A 24214-nucleotide genomic window follows, 5' to 3' on the forward strand; every position below is an offset into this window, starting at 1 on the left:
ACTTGTCCTAGAGCACACTCTTACACATTTTATATATATTTTCTATTATTTTCTTTATTTTTTTTTGATATATATATGGATTTATTTTATTTTTATTTATTTTTTCATTTTTTTTATATATATATATGATTTTTTTTTTTTTTTTTTTATATATATATATATATATTTATTTTTTTTTTTTTTTTGAAATTAATATTAATTCTATATAGGGTGGGAATAAACCCGGGTGCTTTCATGGGCTTATGGAAAAGTGATTACCGGTAAGTGTAATCTTAAATTTCCCTTACGCCCATGACAGCACCCTTGAGAGACGACTAGAATAGAAATCCCTTTTTAGGGGGGGGACTACTGCCTGGAGGACTTTTCTACCGAAGGCTAGTTGTTCTCTAGTGCCTAGGTCTAATCTGTAGTGACGAAAGAAGGTGCCGGGCGACTGCCATGTGGCTGCTCTACAAATCTGTTCTAAGGTAGCGTCGGCCCTTTCTGCCTAAGTGGTGGAAACTGATCTTGTGGAATGAGCACCAAAACCCTCCGGGGGAGCCTTTCCAGCTGAAGAATAGGCCAAATTAATGGCTCTCACGATCCATCTGGAAAGGGTTTTAGTAGAGGCTGGGAGACCCTTTTTTTTCCCACTAAATTGAATGAACAGCTTTGAGGTTTTCCTCCACTGACTAGTAACCTCCAGATAATGGGATAGGCATCTTTTTACATCTAAACAATGGAGTTTTTCTTCTTTTTCATTCCTCGGATTTTGACACAGGGAAGGAAGGATAATGTCCTGTGTTCTATGAAACATAGAAACCACTTTCGGTAAGAAGGAAGGGTCTGGTTTAATGAGCACCCTATCATCTAGGATGTTAGTGTAAGGTGGCGAAGTAGAAAAAGCCGAAATTTCACCAACCCTCCTTGCTGAGGTAATTGCCACAAGAAAAGCTGTTTTGAAGGACAAGATTTTTATGGGTAACTCTTTAAGTGGCTCAAAGGGAGGCTCCGTGAGGCTAGTGAGGACCAAGTTGAGGTCCCAGGGGGGAACTGAAGGACCATATATAGGTCTAAGCCTGCTGATGGCTTTAAAAAATCTTCGGACCCAGGGGTGGTTAGCGATGGGAGAATCAAAGAATGCACTCAAAGCGGATACCTGTACCTTAAGAGTACTTGGCCTCAAATTCTTTTCATGACCGGCTTGCAGAAAATCTAAGACCTTACACATAGGTGGGGGATTTAAAGGATTCACCGGATCTTTGGCAAACTTCTGGAAGGTGTTCCAAATTCTGAGATAAATGGAAGAGGTGATGTCCTTTATGCAGGATAGCAAAGTGGAAACTACTTTCTTGGAGAGTCCACTACTTTCTAGGATTTCCCCCTCAAGAGCCATGCTGTTAAGTGTAACTGCCTCACACTTGGATGGTTGACCGGTACTTGGGACAGAAGGTCTTGCCTCTCCGGGAGAATCCAAGGGTCTGTCAAGGATAGCTTCCTCAACCAGGTGAACCAGGTTCTTCTGGGCCAGAATAGAGCAATTAAGATCACTGTCGTTCTTTCTTGTCTCAACTTCTGTAGGAATCTTGGAAGAAGTCTTAACGGAGGAAAGGCGTAGAGGAGCTGGTTCGGCCAGTGAAGGGAGAAGGCATCTATCCCTGTTGGTGAATCTCTCACGCTGAGGGAAAAGAAAAGATGACACTTTCTGTTTTCTCTGGTAGCAAATAAGTCCAGATGAGGGCGACCCCAAAGTTGAATTATTTGATCGAAGACCATTTGATTCAGACACCATTCCCCCTGGTCTAGTGTATTTCTGCTTAAGAAATCTGCCACCTTGTTTTCCGTACCCTTTAGATGTACTGCCATAAGAGACGGAACAGAAGGAATTATAAGGGAAAAGATATCTGCTGTTAACTGCATAAGATTTTCTGATCTGGTTCCTCCTTGCTTGTTCAAATAGGAGACAACTGTGGCGTTGTCCGAAAAAACTTTTATAGCTTTTCCCTGAAGTAGAGGAATTAACTCTTTTAAGGCGAGAAAAACCGCTCTCAGTTCCCTCATGTTTTGAGAGTCTAGACTCTGCTCTCTTTCCCAAACACCTTGCCTTAAGTACCCTTGGCAACAGGCCCCCCAACCGGAAGGACTTGCGTCGGTGGTAAGGGTAACAAAATTTTGTTGGATCCAAGGGAGCCCCTGGGACAGGTTTACAGGATTCAGCCACCAGCAAAAAGACTGGATCACTTGGGGGGTGAGTGTGAGGGGTGTATCTAATGGGCGGAAGGTACCCTGCCATTCCTTCAGGATTTGCCACTGTAGGGGTCTGGAGTGAAGATGGCTCCAACTGACCGCTGGTATAGTGGAAGTCATTCTGCCCAAGACCGCCATTGCTTGTCTGATAGTAGGGTTTTTTGTAGACATCAGGGACTGATCCTGTTGTATTAATCTCTGAATCTTGTCTTGGGGTAGGATACAGAGTAGTTTCTTTGAGTCCAGAATCATTCCCAGAAAGACACAAACTTGGGAAGGTATTAGATGTGATTTTTCCCAGTTTATTTGCCAGCCGAGGTCTTCTAGGATCTGCACTACTTTTTTGAGGTGTAATTCGAGAAGGGATTCTGACTCTGCTACCACCAGGAGATCGTCTAGGTAAGGAATCACTAGAATGTCTCTTTCTCTTATATGAGCCATGACTTCTGCCATAACTTTCGTGAAAAGTCTGGGAGCTTGAGAAATCCCAAAGGGAAGGGCTGTATATTGTAGGTGCTGAATGTGACCTCCTATTGAAACAGCGACTCTGAGGAATTTTTGACAGTCTACCTGAATAGGGATGTGATAGTACGCATCTCTTATATCTATCGTAGCCATGAAACAGCCCCTGAAAAGATGTTTTAAAACTGATTGGATCGACTCCATTCTGAATTTTTTGTAAGAGAGGGACTGATTTAGATCTTTTAGATTTATGATAGTTCTGAATGTTCCATCTGGTTTGCGAACCAGAAAAAGGGAAGAGTAGAAACCCCTGCCTCTTTCCGCCTCTGGCACTGGGATTAGAACATTTTTTCGAAGTAAAGATGCAATCTCCTGTTGTAAAGCTATATTTTTTTTCGAATTTCCTAGAAAATTTGTAATTTTGAATCTGTCCGGTGGGTGAGAGACAAACTCTAGACAAAACCCTTCTCTTATAACGCTTAAAATCCAGGGACTTGAGGAGATTTTTTCCCAAGCGTAAAGGAAGAGAGAAAGTCTGCCACCCACGGGAGAGAAACAGTCATTGCTGAGATGGTTTAGAGGCTGAGGAGGATTGGTAACTGAAGAGGAAACCCTTACTTTTCCTATTCTTGTTGTCTGCTCTGAAGTCTTTTCTCTGGCCCCTATAAAAATCCTTCTTGTTTTTGCGAAAAAAACGTTGTTTTTTCGGGGGTCTGGAGACAGGGAATCCTTTTTTATTGTCCGAAGCTTTATCAAAAAGGTCGTCCAAGACGGACCCAAAAAGATAATCGCCCTGACAAGGAATTGCGCAAAGCTTATTTTTTGATCCAGTGTCTCCCGATCATCCTTTTAGCCAAATAGCTCATCTGGCTGAATTAGAAAGTGCAGCTGACCTAGCATTTAATTTTAAAGCATCTGCCGAGGCGTCAGAAATAAAGTCTACTGCTTTGAGTAGAGTGGGAAAAACGGCTAACAATTGATCTCTCAGGGTTTTATTCTGGATGTGAGATTCTAATTCTTCTAGCCATAATTTCAGAGACCTAGCAGTGGATGTGGCGGCAATATTTGGTTTGAACGCTTGAGCTGAGGTCTCCCAAACTTTTTTTTAGGTAAACCTCTGTTCGCTTATCCATAGGGTCTTTAAGAGTACCCAAGTCCTCAAACGGTAGAGCCAATTTTTTTGAGATTTTTGCAACAGGTGCATCCAACTTAAGAGGCCTGTCCCAATTAACTGAATCTGCCTCATCAAAAGGATACTTTTTTTTCACATTTTTAGGGACAAATTTTTTTTTATCGGGTCTTTTCCATTCCTTCTGTATCAAAAATTTTATATTCTCGTTTACGGGAAAAACTCTAGATTTTTTCTGCCCGAGGTCACCAAACATGATATCCTGAACGGATTTTGGGTCTTTGGATTCGTCCACCTTCATGGTCGCACGAACTGCTTTTAGTAAAGCTTCCGTATCATCCGGGGAAAAAAGTGGCCTGCCCGTGGATTCTTCATCCTGGGACGAGTCTGGGCTATCTAGGATTTCCCCATGTATCACTATCTTCTAAAGGATCCGAGTCAGATTTATTAGCCATGCCTGATCTGGTTCCAAGGGAGCTTGAGGCTACAGAGGGGAAGCTCTTTTTGAAATTTTTCAAGGAATCAGAGACCTTTGTCTTCACCATCTCCCTAATACTCTGCAGAAGGGATGGGGACTCCTCCTCCACTAGCTTCTCAATGCAATGTTGACATAGCTTTTTCGACCAAGAGGGGGCAAGTTTCTTTTTACAGACGGCACATTCCTTCCCTCTGGTTTTTGAGATTTTCTTTTCTTGCCTTTTAGACTATAAAAGAGGGCCCTAGAAAGGCAAAGGGGAAAGGAGATTTAGCCTGACTAAAGAAAACAAGTGATGGGGAATGATCCCCCTTTCCCCACCAGGAGTACCGGTCTGCTCTCATGACCCTCCTGCTGATCGGCGCGTTGGGCACTCTCCTCCTCCATGATGCTGTGGGATAGAGTGACTCCCAGGATCCAAAAATCCGGCTTCCTATAAGGCTGGCTGGGCTGCTGCTGACCGTGCGCCTCCTGTGGGTCCAATTCCCTCGGTCGGGTCCTGCTGAAACTATCTGCGGCCATAAGTAGGAAAAGCACTTCCTACTTCCGGAACGCACGCTACATGCGTTCCAAATACCGGAAGTCTCGTCGCCGAGAACCGGATCTCGCTTGGATCGCGAGATTTTGTCCCCCTGAGAAGCGTGGTGAGGAGGAGGCCCCGGCCCACCTGAACACTGTCAGGAAGGACCGGCGTGCCGGATGCACCTCTCAGTGCGGCCGGGACTGCAGAGTAGCGGCAGCGCGGCGTAACCCAGACCCCAGCAGCAAGCACCAGACTCCGGCCGGCGGCTCCTAGAGGAGACTTACGCCGGAACAGGTAACCCCACTCCGAAATAATTCTCAGGGGCCCTGCAGCCTAACCTTCTTCTTCTCTCCACGAACCGTCTCTGTCTAGGACAGGAAACAGGAACTGGTGGTCTTGGGGCCATGCTCCTCCTTATGAGCTCTCCACGAAAGTTCCTGTTTCCTGTCCTGGATGGAGGCGGTCTCTCAAGGGTGCTGTCATGGGCGTAAGGGAAAACAGCCCTGCAAACAGGGAGTTCTTAGAGATTATATGGTTAGCTTCCTAATACTGAGATTATACTATTCCACTGTAGGCATGACCTTTTAGTGATTAAGGTGTTGCAGGGCAAGTTCACCAGCTCTTGTTAAACTGGATAGCTAGCACCAACTACGGACTGCCCCATTATAGTCAATTGGGCCGGAGTGGTAGTCCGGGGGCACGCGTGCACTACCGGCAGCACGGATCAGACAGGCTGTTCACCCGCCGGAACAGTCTGCCGGAGTTCCTTGCCGCTAGTGTGATATTAGCCTTAGTGTCATCTGCAAAAAATGATATTCTATTGTGCAAGCCTTCTAAAAGATCATTAATAAATATATTGAAGAGAATAGGGCCCAATACTGACCCCTGAGGTACTCCACTAGTGACAGTGACCAAATCTGAGTGTGTACCACATCCATTGATTCGCTGCTGTCAAGTCTAGAACTTACCTCCTGATAGAAACTGATTAAATTAGTTTGACATGACCGATCCCTCATTAAAGCCATGCTGATATGGCGTTATTTGCTTATTTTCATTGAGGTAATCCAAGATAGCCTCTCTTAGAAAACCTTTAAACAGTTTACCCATGACAAATGTTAAATATGAAATAAGGGTCTGGCTAGGACATTACTTAATTCTCTTAGGATACGGGGGTGTATGCCATCTGGTCCTGGCGATTTGTCTATTTTAATCTTTTTAAGACGCTGATGTATTTTTTCCTGGGTCAGACAAGGCACTTTTAATGAGAAATTTACTGTTCTGCATTTTATCTGACAGTTTATTTTCCTCAGTGAATACAGTGGTGAAAAAAAAATAATAGCTTTTCTTTTTCCTTATCACTCTCTGCAACTCCCCCCTCATTACTCTGTAGAGGGCCAACACCTTCAGATTTATACTTTTTACCATTTATATAATTGAAGAACATTTTAGGGTTAGTTTTGCTCTCTTTGGCAATTAATCCCTTGGTCTCTAGTTTGGCTGCTTTTATTAGTTTTTTACATAATCTATTTTATTCCTTATAGTTTTTCAGTGCTTCCCCCTGTTTAAGTGATTTAAATGCTTTTATTTTTTTGTCATTTATTGCTTTCTTTACAGTTCTATTTATCCAAATTAGTTTTTTCCTTGTTCTTTAAAGTATAACTGTCGTATTATTATTTTTTTGAGTATTGGATTGTGGTGATTAATATCTCCTTGGTGGCCCTATTTCTACTTTTCACTGTGTATTCAATTACCCCTTAATTCCACATTTTTGTTCCTTGTAGTGTCTACTTTTACCTGTGCTTAAAATAGTGTTGCATAGAAGGACGGAGGACACTGCGTGCAAGGTCAGATTACTGACAGCCAGGGACTGTAAGTAAATGATTAAAGCCAGGTCCTCCCCAGCAGCTGATAACAGTGCCTGGGCTGTGTGCACTTCTCCCTGTCCCTGCGCTTGGCAGACGCTCCCTCACTCAGCAGAGCTGGACAATGCAGAGGTGAATCAGCGCAGACCAGGGAAGGGAGATCTGCCATCTGCTCAGTGTATAAATGAAATTAACATGTGGTAAGAGGACCCCTTTGTGCTGCAGGAGATTAACCCTTTAGGGGGAGGGCTCTGGTTACTGACACTTTTGGGGGGCTATTGTTACTGGCTAGTGAGGGCAGGTAGGATTAGCCTCAGGGTGAGGGCAGTGGTGGCCATCTTAACTGAATAGTGAAATTGCAGTTTTATGCAGATTGGTTGCTAAGGGCTGAATCTTATTAAATATGGGGTAAGTCAGTCTAATAGTAACTGATTCTGGAATATCCTGTTATTAGTAACTACATATATGAAAATTGAAATTAGGGTCTAAGTGTGACAGTTATCCTTTAAACTTTTATTCCCATAAGGTATGTACCTCTCACAATTAGATTTAAGGATACTTTTAAAAATATCCCATTTTGTGGCTGTATTTTTATTTTTGAGGACTTTTTCCCAGTTATGGCTTATGGCTAGTGATGAGCGGCAGGGGTCATATTCAAATTCGCGATATTTCGCTAATATTTTGTATAATATTCGTCGGATATTCGTGAACTAGAATATTCGTTATATTCTACATTTTTGCTCGAAAAATCGGCAAGGTAATGATCGCATAATATGCAAATATTACTCGATCAATACAGGCGTGGGTCGAAAACGAATATATAGCACTATATTCGTTTTTTTGAATATTCGTCATTTTTTTCCATCTGAAGTCATGATTCCTCCCTGCTTAAGTAGCTTGACAAGACACTTAAGCAGGGAGGAATCATAACTTCAGATTGAAAAAAAATGACGAATATTCTAAAGAACTAATATAGTGCTATATATTTGTTTTTGACCCACGCCTGTATTGATCGCGTAATATTTGCATATTATGCAATCATTACCTTGCCGTTTTTCTGAGTAAAAAAAAATTAAGAATATTCGAAAAACAAATATATAGCACTACAGGGTGGGCCATTTATATGGATACACCTTAATAAAATGGGAATGGTTGGTGATATTAACTTCCTGTTTGTGGCACATTAGTATATGTGAGGGGGGAAACTTTTCAAGATAGGTGGTGACCATGGAGGCCATTTTGAAGTCGGCCATTTTGAATCCAACTTTTGTTTTTTCAATAGGAAGAGGGTCATTTGACACATCACACTTATTGGAATTTCACAAGAAAAACAATGGTGTGCTTGGTTTTAATGTAACTTTATTATTTCATGAGTTATTTACAAGTTTCTGACCACTTACAAAATGTGTTCAATGTGCTGCCCATTGTGTTGGATTGTCAATGCAACCCTCTTCTCCTACTCTTCACACACTGATAGCAACACCCCAGGAGAAATGCTAGCACAGGCTTCCAGTATCCGTAGTTTCAGGTGCTGCACATCTCGTATCATCTGAAGGCAATCGTCTATGCTGTGAAGATACGAGATGTGCAGCACCTGAAACTACGGATACTGGAAGCCTGTGCTAGCATTTCTCCTGCGGTGTTGCTATAAGTGTATGAAGAGTGGGAGAACAGGGTTGCATTGACAATCCAACACAATGGGCAGCACATTGAACACATTTTATAAGTGGTCAGAAACTTGTAAATAACTCATGAAAGAATAAAGTTACATTAAAACCAAGCACACCATTGTTTTTCTTGTGAAATTCCCAATAAGTTTGATGTGTCACATGACCCTCTTCCTATTGAAAAAACAAAAGTTGGATTCAAAATGGCCGACTTCAAAATGGCCGCCATGGTCACCACCCATCTTGAAAAGTTTCCCCCCTCACATATACTAATGTGCCACAAACAGGAAGTTAATATCACCAACCATTCCCATTTTATTAAGGTGTATCCATATAAATGGCCCACCCTGTATATTCGAAATATTCAAGAATTCTAAATTTAGCTTTTTTTAAGTTTGGTATTTTTGTTCCTCCATGGAGAAACACTCTTTTTAATGACAATTGGAAGGTTATTACTTTATGGTCACTATTTCCCAGGTGTCCCCCAACCTGCACATCTGTTGTTCTGTCAGGTCTATTGGTTAATACTAAGTCCAGTATGTCTGTCCCTCTAGTCTAGTGATGGCAAACCTCTTACAGACCGAGTGCCCAAACTGCAACCCAAAACACACTTATTTATCACAAAGTGCCAACACGGCAATGTAACCTGAATACTACAGTCCAATATAGTATATCTTCCATGTACTTTATCATTTAGCTATTAGTGATGAGCGGGTGGTGCCATATTCGATTTCGAGGAAATTCGCGAATATTTGCTTGAATATTCGTCTAAATCGTATATTCGTCATTATTCTAGTTATCGCGATTAATATGCGATTTAAATAATCGCGTATTGCGATTTTAACTTAAGGTAACTTTCCTATTGGTTTGATATCTAGAATTAGCGAAGATGATGAATATGACGAATGTATTCGTCATATTCATCAAAACAAAGATAAAGTATTCTTCATCTTCGTTTTAGCTCCATATTCATCAATTTCACTAATTCTAGCAATCAAATAGGAAAGTTGACTAGAGATAGCTAAGTTTTTAATTCGCTATGCGATAATATTACTTTGCTTTTTTTTTTAAATAAATAAAATATTTATAATACTTGATAATTAGATTTGAGCGAACACCTGGATGTTCGGGTTCGAGAAGTTCGGCCGAACTTCCCGGAAATGTTCGGGTTCGGGATCCGAACCCGAACCGAACTTCGTCCCGAACCCGAACCCCATTGAAGTCAATGGGGACCCGAACTTTTCGGCACTAAAAAGGCTGTAAAACAGCCCAGGAAAGAGCTAGAGGGCTGCAAAAGGCAGCAACATGTAGGTAAATCCCCTGCAAACAAATGTGGATAGGGAAATGAATTAAAATAAAAATTAAAAAAATAAAAATGACCCAATATCAATTGGACAGAGGTCCCATAGCAGAGAATCTGGCTTCACGTCAGCAGAGAATCAGTCTCTTCATGCCATAGCAAAGAATCTGGCTTCATGTCAGCAGAGAATCAGTCTCTTCATGCCATAGCAGAGAATCTGGCTTCATGTCACCCACCACTGGAACAGGCCACTGTCACATATTTAGGCCCCGGCACCCAGACAGAGGAGAGAGGTCCCGTAACAGAGAATCTGGCCTTATGTCAGCACAGAATCTGTCTTCATGTCATAGCAGAGAATCAGGCTTCACGTCACCCACCACTGGAACAGGCCACTGTCACACATTTAGGCCCAGGCAGAGGAGAGAGGTCCCGTAACAGAGAATCTGGCCTTATGTCAGCACAGAATCTGTCTTCATGTCATAGCAGAGAATCAGGCTTCAAGTCACCCACCACTGGAACAGGCCACTGTCACACATTTAGGCCCAGGCACCCAGGCAGAGGAGAGAGGTCCCGTAACAGAGAATCTGGCCTTATGTCAGCACAGAATCTGTCTTCATGTCATAGCAGAGAATCAGGCTTCACGTCACCCACCACTGGAACAGGCCACTGTCACACATTTAGGCCCAGGCACCCAGGCAGAGGAGAGAGGTCCCGTAACAGAGAATCTGGCCTTATGTCAGCACAGAATCTGTCTTCATGTCATAGCAGAGAATCAGGCTTCACGTCACCCACCCACTGGAACAGGCCACTAGATAGATTTCAAGTAGGCCTCATATACCAGAAACTAGTTATTTTGAGAATGGCAAATTTGGGAATAGTTTTTCAACCCAGAACAAAAAGTGTGCTTTTACGGTCACTACAAATAACTTGACCAGATAAAACAGTACAGATTTGGTTGAATAGAAATGTCAGGCCTGTTTTTTTTTTGCGCTGTGTGACAGGTATAGGTTTAATCACAGAATCAGACTTCTATCTGCACGGTAGCGTGTGTCTTAGGTTTTTCTGAATGACACTATCAGCACCTTCAATGTAAGATATCCTTTTTGGGATAGATTTCAAGTAGGGCTCATATACCAGAAACTAGTTATTTTGAGAATGGCAAATTTGGGAATAGTTTTTCAACCCAGAACAAAAAGTGTGCTTTTACGGTCACTACAAATAACTTGACCAGCTAAAACAGTACAGATTTGGTTGAATAGAAATGTCAGGTCTATTTTTTAGGCGCTGGGTGACAGGCTCAACTTGCCCCTGATGTAGTATATGGCCAAAAAATAACCACACTATTGATGGTTAAATGCACTTGGGTGACACAGGCTCAGCCTGCACCAGATGTAGTATATGGCCAAAAAATAACCAGACTGTTGATGGTTAAATGCACTTCGGTGACACAGGCTCAGCCTGCAGCTGATGTAGTATATGGCCAAAAAATAACCAGACTGTTGATGGTTAAATGCACTTCGGTGACACAGGCTCAGCCTGCAGCTGATGTAGTATATGGCCAAAAAATAACCAGACTGTTGATGGTTAAATGCACTTCGGTGACACAGGCTCAGCCTGCAGCTGATGTAGGATATAGCACAAAATAACCACACTATTGATAGTTAAATACACTTGGTGATAGCTTGTGCTGGCGCACCACAAGTCACAAAATGGCCGCCGATTACCCCAGAAAAAAGTGATCTAAAAACGCTCTGGGCAGCCTCAAAAAAGTGAGCAAGTCGATATTAGCACTTCAATGATCCACAGCTGCAGATCGATCACAGAATGAAGTCTTTTGGAGGAGTTAATCTGCCTAATCTCGCCCTAACGTCGCAGCTGCAACCTCTCCCTATGCTTGAATCAGCAGAGTGACGTGCAGCGCTACGTCACCCAAGCTTATATAAAGGCTGGGTCACATGCTGCACTGGCCAATCACAGCCATGCCAATAGTAGGCAAGGCTGTGATGGCCTCTTGGGGCAAGTAGTAAGACGCTTGTTGATTGGCTGCTTTGCAGCCTTTCAAAAAGCGCCAAGAAAGCGCCGAACACCGAACCCGAACTTTTACGAAAATGTTCGGGTTCGGGTCCGTGTCACGGACACCCCAAAATTCGGTACGAACCCGAACTATACAGTTCGGGTTCGCTCATCCCTATTGATAATTATTATAATTATTCTATTTATTAAAAAAAAAAGCAAAGTAATATAATCACATAGCGAATTAAACACAGCTGTCTCTATAGTCAACTTTCCGATTTGATTGCTAGAATTAGCGAAGTTGACGAATATGGAGCTAAAACGCAGATGGAGAATACTTCGTTATCTTCGTTTTGAGGAATATGATGAATACATTCGTCATATTCGTCATCTTCACTTATTCTACCAAGCCAACCATAGTAAACCAGGTCTAAGTTGAAATCGCAATTCGATTAATACAAGTGTAACGGACCGTCTGAGCAGACAAGGGGTTAAAATCCGTTTAGGCGATAAGCCCCTTTCTGAGAGACAGGCACAGCTACTGCAGGATACACCAACTCCTGAACTGGATACAAAGTAGCACTCCAAACTGGAACCTCACAAATAGCTGCTAGCAGACGAACAGGGATCAGCTTACACTTCTGGCAATCGGTCTTCTAACAGCATACAGTGAATCCCCCCAATAACGAGACAAGGCTCCGTGTTGAGGGTCAAGCAGTGGTCTGACTGTACTTCACGTACAGCCTCTTTTATTCACAAACCACAAACATAGTACTCCCCACAGGGGTTTGAAATACAACCAATCAGTAATTTACAACACATACAATGTAAGTACAGCCCATCTGGTGTACACGCCCCTAGGGGACCAGAATGAAGACTGTGACATAGGACAGATAAACAGCACTTAGGACACACAGACACAACACATCCCCACAATGCATCATGGTTTCCTCCTCTCTGCCCTGGCGACACCCGAGGCGTAATCCAATTATCTCTCAGGACAAAGAGGAATCTCCAATACACATGTGCAGACAATAGGACAGACATCACCATTTAAACACACAATGGGACAATGGCACAATAGAAACACACCCAGCATTTTCCTCCCAAGCTGACAAATTACACTTATTATAAATTGTTACAACTTTGTGAGTTTACATTGGCCATACATATAACTAACATCAATTTAAACAGTATAACTTGGGGACAAACCTATCCAAAATTCACTTGAATAGGTTCAGGGGTTTAAAAGTTAGTATATGGCCCATAATCCAGGGGCAAGAGGCCAGCAGCCAGTCCTCTCCAAAACCCAGTGGCGAGGTTGGTTTCGCCACAACAAGTTATAATAATCAAATTGCGATTTCAACTTAGAGCTGTGTTTCTAATGGGTCAGCTTGCTAGAATTAACAAAGTTAACGAATATGGAATATAGCAGTGCCAAGTTGAAATCGCAATTCGATTAATATAACTTGAAGTAATCGCATTGCGATTTCAACTTAATTCTCACATCCGACAGTACATTCTAGTATGGAGGCGTTCCCATGGTGATGGGGACGCTCCATGAGCACGGAAGTCGGCAGAAGCGGCAACGGGCACTGACTGGAGCAGCCAGGAAGCCAGGAATCCTCAGGACAGGTAAGAACTACTTTTGGGAAGTGGGAAAGAAAAAATATAACAATAATAATTAAAAAAAATAAACGAATATTCGAAATAGCGAATTTGTAGTGCTATATTCGAAATATTAGCGAAGTGCCGATATTCGCAAAAAAAATTCGCTATTCGAATATTCGCGCTCAACACTATTAGCTATAATAGCCTGGCTACATTCAATGCGATGCTTGTGCTGTTCATAGTGCGCCCTGCACTGATGAATGGCAGGAAAAGACTAAGGCAGCGGCTCCCTGAGATGGTACGGCCGCTATATCGACGACCTGCTGTTTGTGTGGTCAGGCGATTCTGCGGCCGTGCCATCTTTTGGGACCTTTCTCAATAATAACCATTGCTGTCTAAAATTCACTATCTCACATGACTTTACCACCATTGCCTTTCTTGATCTTTCTTTGGAGGGTGACTCTGCGACTCATCAAGTCCACTCTAGTACCTATCGCAACGACACGTCAGGCAATACAACTCTCATGGCAACATCATGCCATCCTCCACATGTGGTCCGCAATATCCCTAAAGGGGAATTTATTCGGGCCAAAATAAATTGTTCTAAAGATGACAAATTAAAAATGGAGATGGAGATAGTGGCCATGAGACTTGCGGAGCGCAAGTACCCCCCTTGGACCTTAGATCGAGCTAGGGCCAACACATTGAACAGACCCAGAGACAGGCTTGTTTTTCCGGACAAAGCACAACCCGACCTACCTTCATGTATAAATAGACAAACCAATGCAGCCGCAAAAAATGTTCCCTGTTTTGTCACCAACTATAGTTTGGAATTTTCACAAATTTGCGCCATAGTTAGAAAACATTTATCTGTTCAAAAGTGTGACGAACAGTGGTCTGACATCAGCTTAGCAGGTGTCAGATGCATTGCACGTCGCGCACCGACTTTTGCGCAAAAAATTAGCTCAAGTCTTTTCACTGATAGTGACACCAGTAAAAAAAAAAAAAAGTGCTTGGTTGAGACATAAAGGCACATTTAAATGCGGCCACCGCATTTGCATGTGCTGCAATTACATTAAAACAGGTTCAGCAGTTGTTTCAACAGCAACTCACAATTCCTTTAATAACAAACAATATGTAAATTGCAACACGAACTATGTGGTGTATTGCATTACTTGCTCTATATGCAGTCTGCAATATATTGGATGCACAACCAATAGTTTAAAAGTCAGAATCTGTAAACACCTTTCAGACATTCCACATACCAGAGAGAGAAATGTTTCAGCGGCCAGTCTACATTTCGCGGTCTCCCATTAGGGAGATACCGCAGGTTTTCAAGTTCAGGCCCTAGAAAGGGTTAATCCTCCTGCTAGAGGTGGTGACTACAAGCGAAAGCTCCTTAACAGGGAGTCCTACTGGATTTTTCGCATGGGTTCCCGAGTCCCAGCAGGGTTAAATCGCAAACATGATTTAATCCTGCATTACTGATCTTTGCTCATAAATACTTTTAAAACAGTTTGGATATGTCATATCCAACTTTTTATTTCTATATGTATCCTTGCCCTCATACTCACATGGCATTTGGATAGTAGGCGGAACCCAATTTGTGTGTCCACTCCTGCTAATCCAAACCACCTGCCAGTGCTAGGAAGTTCAGCTATTTAAGTATGTAGCCATTCAGCAACCAATGTGTCATGAATAAGGATCAGTATTAGAGCATCCGAAACATGTAGACCTGCTTGCCGTGTTGGATTGTTTTTATCCTGTGTCATTTTGGAATAAAGAACAATTTATTTTTTCAAAGCTGGACATCCCATCTTATCTTTATATAGTAAGGCATATTGGTATACCATAAACTTTTTCCAGGGTGCAGGTGCCCACAGAGAGGGCTCTGAGTGCCGCCTCTGGCACCCGTGCCATAGGTTCGCCACCACTGTTCTAGTCAGATCCTGAACCAGTTGGGAAAGGTAATTGTCTTTGGTTATTGCCAAGAACCTGTTTCCTTTATGAGATATACAGGTTTCTGTTTCCCAGTCTATATCTGGTATTAAAACAAGACCATTCAGACAGTCTCTTTTCCAGGGTTTATTGGGACACACACAGCAAAACGGTACAGGGTTGCTTCCATAATCAAAATAACAGTTAATGAAAATAATAAAGAAATGGTGATACAGACTTCTCACCAGGTTTTAAGGTAGAGATTCCACTCTGCAAAGTGGTCTTGTCCAGGGGTCTCTCTCTCAGATTCACAAACACACCAAACACTCTATGGCAGCATGTCTCTTAATTAGTTTATTTTCCACCTACTTGCAGTAGGGACACCCGGGATGGAGTATGGGAGTGACCTTCCCATCCAAACTCTTCAGTCACTCCTAAATCCCAGACCCAAACTCCAGCTACCACAAACTCGGTGATCTAACATCACTTGTCACAACTTACCTCCGGGATTTATATCACTGAGAGTAGCAGCCACAGTGATTCATACTTAACATCTATGACTTCACCCATTGAATGTCTACACTGGGTAGTTGAAGTCCACAATAATAACGACCTCATTATGATCTGCCGCCTCGTCTATCTTGTTTAGTAGCAGATTTTCTGTGGACTCTGGTATATTAGGTGGTTTATAATAAACTCCTATTAGTATTTTATTATTGTTTTTGCCTCCATGTATTTCTACCCACAGTGACTCCAGAGGTTCATGTCCCTCACTTATATCTTCTCGGACTGTGGGTTTTAGACAGGACTTTACATAAAGGCAGACCCCTCCCCCTCTCCGGTTTTGGCGATCCTTTCTAAGCAGACTGTAACCCTGTACATTAGCCGCCCAGTCATAGCGATCATCCAGCGATGTCTGTTATTCCCACTATGTCATAGTCCTCCTCACACATCACTAATTCCAATTAACCAGTTTTATTAGTCAGGCTTCTAGCATTAGTATACATACAATTAACCCCTTTAGGGACTGGGCTCATTTTGACCTTACGGACCAGGCCATTTTTTGCAAATCTGACCAGTGTCACTTTATGTGGTGATAACTTTAAAATGCTTTGACTTATCCAGGGCATTCTGAGATTGTTTTTTCGTCACATATTGTACTTCATGACACTGGTAAAATGAAGTCAAAATAATTCATTTTTATTTATAAAAAAATACAAAATTTACCAAAATTTGGGATAAATTAGCAAATTTCCAAGTTTCAATTTCTCTACTAATATAATACATAGTAATTCGGATATAAGTGGCTCTACTTTGTGTGGGGAATTATGGCTGGGTGCACGGTCAAATGTAAACCCCCGTTTACTTAATAAATACTAGAAGAAATAGAATGACCGGCACTCACAATATACTAGGGTCACGCAGAAAGTGCTCACGTCAGATTTAAAATTTATTCACATCTATGACACACATAATAAAACATCTAGATTGGCCAATACTGCTAAATTACAATAAAAAATTACAATATTAAATAAAATACTAGACCATCTGAATCCACAATGGTAAGGTCTTAGTGGCTATGTAAGTCACAATATACTGATGTACAAAATAATCGCTGGTTTGTTGCAAAAGTTCGTAATCAGACTCTGGTGGAATAATAAATCAGATGAAGTTGCTTCGGAAAATATTTTTCGGATAAGAAAATATTTTTGAAAATATTTGCGAATGGAACCAGGGGATATATTGGGAATATGGGTGCACAATCGCTTAATGGTTCCTCAGTTCTTACTTATGTTCACACTCGAACCGTATTGCGGCGATAATTCGGATGAAGGGTGAATTTGATATGGCCGCTTGGTTCACTGCGATAATTTAAATGGAAGATAAATTCAATCTAGCCACTTGGTTCGCGTTTTTTTCAGATAAAAAAACGGTGAAAGATAAATTCAATCTAGCCACTTGGATATAAGATCCTTCACCGATTTTTTTATCTGAAAAAAACGCGAACCAAGTTAGTTTTTGGGGACGTTACAAGGCTTAGAAGTTTAGAAGCAAATCTTGAAATTTTTCAGAAATTTTCAAAAACCCAATTTTTAGGGACCAGTTCAGGTCTGAAGTCACTTTGTGAGGCTTACATAATAGAAACCATCCCATTCTAGAAACTAAACCCCTCAAGGTATTCAAAACGGATTTTTCAAACGTCGTTAACCCTTTAGGTGTTCCACAAGAGTTAATGGCAAATGGAGATAAAATTTCAGAATTTCGATTTTTGGGCAAATTTTCCATTTTAATTAATTTTTTCCAGTAACAAAGCAAGGGTTAACAGCCAAACAAAACTCAATATTTATTGCCCTGATTCTGTAGTTTGCATAAACACCCTATATGTGGCCATAAACTACTGTACGGACACACGGCATGGGAAAAGGGAAAGGTGCGCTGTGTGGTTTTTGGAAGGCAGATTTTGCTGGACTAGTTTATTTACACGATGTCCCATTTGAAGCCCCCCTAAAGTAGAAACTCCATAAATGTGACCCCATCTAAGAAACTACACCTCTCAAGGTATTCAAAACTGATTTTACAAACTTTGTTAACCCTTTAGCTGTTGCACAAAAGTTATTGGCAAATGGAGATAAAATTTGAGAATTAAAATTTTTGGGAAAATTTTCCATTTTAATCCATTTTTTCCAGTAACAAATCAAGGGTTAACAGCCAATCAAAATGCTATATTTATTTCCCGGATTTTGCAGAAACATCCCATATGTGGCCGTAAACTACTGTACGGGCACACGGTAGGGGGTAGAAGGAAAGGTGCGCCGTGTGGTTTTTCGAAGGCAGATTTTGCTGGACTGGTTAATTTACACCATGTCCCATTTGAAGCCCCCCTGATGCACCCCCAGAGTAGAAACTCCATAAAAGTGACCCCATTTTGGAAACTACAGGATAAGGTGGCCGTTTTTTTTTTACTATTTTTAGGGTACATATGATTTTTGGTTTATCTATATTACATTTTTCTGAGGCAAGGTTACCAAAAATAGAAATTCGGAAATTTAATCTCCATTTGCCATAGACTGTTGAGGAACATCTAAAGGGTTACTAAAGTTTGTAAAATCAGTTTTGAATACCTTGAGGGGTGTAGTTTCTTAGATGGGGTCGCTTTTATGGAGTTTCTACTCTAGGGATGCATCAGGGGGGCTTCAAATGGGACATGGGGTAAAAATAAAAAAAAGGCCATCAAAATCTTCCTTCCAGAAACCATACGGCGTTCCTTTTCTTCTGCGCACTGCCGTTTGGTCATACAACAGTTTACGACCACATATGGGCTGTTTCAGTAAACTGCAGAATCAGGGTAATAAATATAAAGTTTTGTTTGGCTGTTAACCCTTGCTTTGTTACTGGAAAAAAACTGATTAAAATGGAAAATGTGCCAAAAACTTGCTGCTTTGGCACAGTTTTTATTAAAAATTTTTGACCGTGTTCATCTGAGGGGTTAGGTCATGGGGTATTTTTATAGAGCAGATTCTTTCAGACGCGGCAATACCTAATATGTTTACTTTTTTAAAATTTATTTATGTTTTCCACTATATTATCTTTTTATAAAATAAAATAAAATAACATTTTAGTACCTCAATAGTCTAAGAGTATTTTTTTTTTTCATTTTAGCCGATTATTTTAGGTAGGGGCTCATTTTTTGCGGGATGAGAGGACTGTTTTATTGGCACTATTTTGGGGGCCATATGACTTTTTGATTGCTTGCTATTACAATTTTTGTGATGTAAGGTGACAAAAAGTTTTTTTGCTCCGTTTTTTTTTTGACCATGTTCATCTGAGGGGTTAGGTCATCGGGTATTTTTTATAGAGTAGATTCTTACGGAAGTGGCGATACCTTATTTTAGTTTTACTAAGTAATATTTTTGAAATATTTTTTTTTGTTCAAGTCTGAGAAACATAGTTTTTTTTATCCGATTGTCAATTGCTTAATTGGGGAAGGGGAATATAAATTTAGTACTCCATGGAAGTGTGGTACTCCCTGAAGCAACCAATAATGCAGAGGCCCTGATGATCGGGGCACGTGTCACACTAAGTAGTGGTATCCTTCCGTATCCCCCTCCTGTGACACACTCTGCAACTTTTTGGGGTCTGTCCCTTCTTTCAAGTATGGAGGACCACACCTTGAAAGTGTTGGCCAGGGAAGATCCGGGCACCTCCAGTTCCCGAGGTACTCCGGCCTGCTCTTTCCCGGTCAGAAAAGGTCAGGTCCTTGAGGACTGCCTCATAGAACTGAAGGAATTTCCCTGTGTTGCCAGCGCTCCGGGACAGCACAAAAGAGTTGTACAAGGCAACCTGTACCAAGTAGACTGCAACTTTTTTGTACCATGCCCGGGTTTTGCGCATGGCATTATATGGCTTGAGGACTTGATCAGGGAGATCAACTCCTCCCATATACCGATTGTAGTCGACGATACAATCAGGCTTGAGGACCGTTGCCGCGGTACCTCGCACAGGGACAGGGGTGATGCCGTTATCGTGAATTGTGGACAGTACAAGGACATCCCTCTTGTCCTTATATCTGACCAGCAACAGGTTTCCACTGGTAAGGGCACGGGTCTCACTCCTGGGGATAGGTACCTGGAGGGGTAGGGTAGGAAGGCCGCGTTGATTTTTCGGCACGGTCCCACAAGCGGACGTGGTTCTGGCGCCAAGGGACTGGAACAAGGGGATACTAGTATAACAGTTATCCACGTACAGGTGGTAACCCTTATCTAGCAGTGGGTGCATAAGGTCCCACACAAGTTTCCCGCTAACACCCAGAGTGGGGGGACATTCTGGGGGTTGAATACGGGAATTTCGCCCCTCGTACACACGAAACTTGTAAGTGTACCCTTAAGGTACTCTCAAAAAGTTTGTACAGCTTCAGGCCATACCTCGCCCGCTTAGAGGGAACATACTGGTGGAAAAGGAGTCTCCCCTTGAAAGCAATGAGAGACTCATCAACCGCGACCTCCCTTCCGGGTACATAGGCCTGCAAAAATTTGGCCCCAAAGTGATCAATGACCGGCCTGATTTTGTACAGGCGGTCATAGGCAGGATCACCTTGGGGGACGGGGGACATACTGCATTATATGTATAATGCAGGCATTTCCGGATGGCCTGAAACCGGGAGCGTGTCATGGCCGTACTGTAAAGTGGGGTCTGGTAGAGGACGTCCCCACTCCAGTAATGCCTGACACTAGGTTTTTTGACTAGGCCCATGTGCAGCACGAGGCCCCAAAACGTCCTCATCTCGGCTGCACTGACCGGAGTCCAGCCACCGGCCCTAGCCAAAAAAGAGCCCAGGTGTTGAGCAATGAACTGTTGGGCGTACAGGTTCATTTGTTCCACCATCAGATTTACAAAGTGGTCACTGAAAAAAAGACTAAAATAGTCATATTCAGTGAAGCCCACTGTGGAAATCTGGATTCCTGGTTGGCCTACAAAATCAGGAATTGCTCTGCGGTACACCAGACAAGTTCACCGGCAGGGGGCTCAGGTGGTCTTAACTGGTGGGCCGGAAAACTAGTACAAGCCCCAGAGCTGCTCGTACTAGTGTGGGCAACAGAGTCCCTAGCATGGCGGTCCTCTTGCTCCGCCTGGCAGCGTCTTCGCCGCATTGGGGGCTTATCATCATCGCTAGTTGATGAGGAGGATGCGGATGACAAAAGGAAAGTGGGGTCATCCTCATCCTCACTGGGGCTCTCGGACTGGGAGGCAAGCTGGGCGTATGCCTCCTCGGCCGAGAACATCCGGCGGGCCATAGGGTGTGTGTGTGTGCGTGTTAAACTTTATTTAGTGTGTGTGTGTGTAGGGGTGCTGGCTGATGATCCATGCACAGATGGGGGTGCTGGCTTTGGAGATCGACATGCAGCGCTCCTTTCTCCTCAGATCCCGGCGCCAAAAATAGGAAGAGAGGAGCGCTGCTGTAATTTGAACTGCCCGCCCGCCCAGCCAACCAATGAGAGCCGATCCTGAGAGGTGATGTCATCATCACCTCTCAGGATCGCAGGATGGTGATTGGTGGTGTTATTACACCACCGATCACCATCCTGTTCCGGGTTATCGGGTCCCCAGAGACCCGAATAACCCAGAAACGCTGTAAACCGCAGGTCTGAATTGACCTGTGGTTTGCTGCGATCGCCAACATGGGGGGGTCACAGGACCCCCCGGCTCATTGTCGGAGGGGGCCTGCTCAATGATTTGAGAAGGCACCCAGTCCCGATCACCGCCCGCCGGGCGGCGGTGATCGGAACTACACATGATGTACCGGTACGTCATGTGTCCTTAAGTACCGGAACAACATGCCGTACCGGTACGTTATGTGTCTCAAACAGGTTAAGAGGTTAAACTAATTAAACAAATACAAAAATTGTTCTTACTCAACTCCACGTAGTGAAATCTTATGACCTGGACGAGATGAGCTCACACTTATGTAGATGTGTAGTGCACTGAGTCCCAAGAGAATTTCTGGCTTTAGTTCAGCTCCTAACCGCTCTCTAATCACATCATTACGACTCTAAAAAGATATTGAAAAAAATGGTAAGACAAAGGAAATTTTCACCAGATTATGGTCATTACATTAATTTTACATAATATTAATCACTCAGCATTACATTATACTGTATAAACATATGAACATAACTGAAGTACTGTATGCTGCAAAAGCCACCAATACACTGGGCAATGACCATGCTTACCTTAACAAAACATTTGTTTCATTGAACACAAACGTTTTCAGGTATGCTCACAATTTTTATGTGGACATACTGTATTTGGCATTGTTAAGCTTACATCATTGTAGAGTGTTATACATCAAACAGGAAATCTAAAATTAGGGGCCGACAGCATAGTTTTCCTTAAACTTTGTGTGGTATAGAAATGGTGTGCTACAATGTTTGCTACAATCCAGTCAAGAAAAAAGTATGACATATGACCATATTTCTTGCATTTAATAGGAGAGAGAGAATTTTCCACTAGGGGCTATGGATGCAAGTGTCTTCCTGTGACAGTTCACAAGAAAAAAAACTTTCCAATCATTGCAAAATCAAATATTGGTCTTTAAATTATTTAAAAGACTAGGGTTAGTTTCACACACAGCTGTTTGTGAAATTTTTTGTTGCAGTTTTTTTTGCATCCCTTCTGGCTTTTGCTCAAGAAAATTGAAAACTACTACAAACTCATCAGCCTTATGGCTCATGCACACAACTGTTTCGTGCTCTGCAAATTGCAGATCCACAAAATATGGATATTGGCCAAGTGCATTCTGCATTTTCTGAAACGGAAGGGCTGGCCCCTAATAGAACAGTCCTATCCTTCTCCATAACGTGGACAATTACAGGACATGTTCTATTATTTTGTGGAACGGCCATGTGGGTATACAAACACAAAATTCACACCGAGTCATTTCTGGGGGGTTTTGTGGCCCCATCGAAGTAAATAGTTCCACATACGGATCGTAAAAAAAATCGAATAGACATGGAAAAAATATGTTCTTGTGCATGAGTCCTAAGGGTGAAGCTACAATGCATAATGAATGCATTAAGTTGAATACAATCTTGTGGACTACAGCTGTCATTAAATAGCTAAGTCATGAGTCATGCTACATAAAGTCTCAGTGTAGCCCAGGCCTAAAAGCTACAGTCAGGGCCATAAATATTGGAACATCGACACAATTCTAACATTTTTGGCTCTATACACCACCACAATGGATTTAAATTGAAACAAACAAGATGTGCTTTAACTGCAGACTGTCAGCTTTAATTTGAGGGTATTTACATCCAAATTAGGTGAACGGTGTAGGAATTACAACAGTTTGCATATGTGCCTCCCACTTGTTAAGGGACCAAAAGTAATGGGAAAGAATAATAATCATAAATCAAACTTTTACTTTTTAATACTTGGTTGCAAATCCTTTGCAGCCAATTACAGCCTGAAGTCTGGAACGCATAGACATCACCAGACGCTGGGTTTCATCCCTGGTAATGCTCTGCCAGACCTCTACTGTAACTGTCTTCAGTTCCTACTTGTTCTTGGGGCATTTTCCCTTCAGTTTTGTCTTCAGCAAGTGAAATGCATGCTCAATCGGATTCAGGTCAGGTGATTGACTTGGCCATTGCATAACATTCCACTTCTTTCCCTTAAAAAACTCTTTGGTTGCTTTAGCAGTATGCTTTCGGTCATTGTCCATCTGCACCGTAAAGCGCCGTCCAATGAGTTCTGAAGCATTTGGCTAAATATGAGCAGATAATATTGCCCGAAACACTTCAGAATTCATCCTGCTGCTTTTGTCAGCAGTCACATCATCAATAAATACAAGAGAACCAGTTCCATTGGCAGCATACATGCCCACGCCATGACACTACCACCACCATGCTTCACTGATGAGGTGGTATGCTTAGGAACATGAGTAGGGTTGAGCGATACCGAACTGTAAAGTTCGGGTTCGTACCGAACTTTAGGATTTTAGGTCCCCGGACCAGAACCTGAACATTTCAGTAAAAGTTCGGGTTCGGTGTTCGGCGATTTCTCTGCGCTTTTTGAAAGGCTGCAGAGCAGCCAATCAACAAGCGTTTAACTCTTTGCCCTTAGAAGCCATCATAGCCATGCCTACTAATGGCATGGCTGTGATTGGCCAGTGCAGCATGTGACCCAGCCTCTATATAAGCTGGAGTCACGTAGCGCTGCAAGTCACTCTGCTGTTATTAGTGTAGGGAGAGGATGCTGCTGGTGATTTCAGGGAGAGAACCAAACAAAAGTTAATATTTATTACCCTGATACTGCAGTTTACAGAAACGCCACATTTGTGGTCGTAAACTGCTGTATCAGTAAAAGGGAGGCCGCAAAAGGAAAGGACCGACATGTTTTTTTGGAAGGCCAATTTTGATGGCCTTTTTTATTGACACCATGTCCCTTTTGAAGCCCCCCTGATGCCCCCCTAGAGTAAAAACTCCCTAAAAGTGACCCCATCTAAGAAACTA

General features: G+C 42.4%; 1 protein-coding gene across 1 annotated transcript in view; it reads right to left on the reverse strand.

Annotated features, from left to right (window-relative positions):
* The window catches only part of FRMPD3 (FERM and PDZ domain containing 3), a 634362-nt gene that overhangs the window by 253370 nt on the left and 356778 nt on the right, over positions 1-24214 (reverse strand). Inside the window, exon 8 of the mRNA XM_040406286.1 lies at positions 21617-21753. Within this exon, the coding sequence (XP_040262220.1) occupies positions 21617-21753 (137 nt within the window). The remainder of the gene's footprint in view (positions 1-21616; positions 21754-24214) is intronic.

This window comes from Bufo bufo, chromosome 8 (genome assembly GCF_905171765.1).
Source record: "Bufo bufo chromosome 8, aBufBuf1.1, whole genome shotgun sequence".
Taxonomy (NCBI): Eukaryota; Metazoa; Chordata; class Amphibia; order Anura; family Bufonidae; genus Bufo; species Bufo bufo.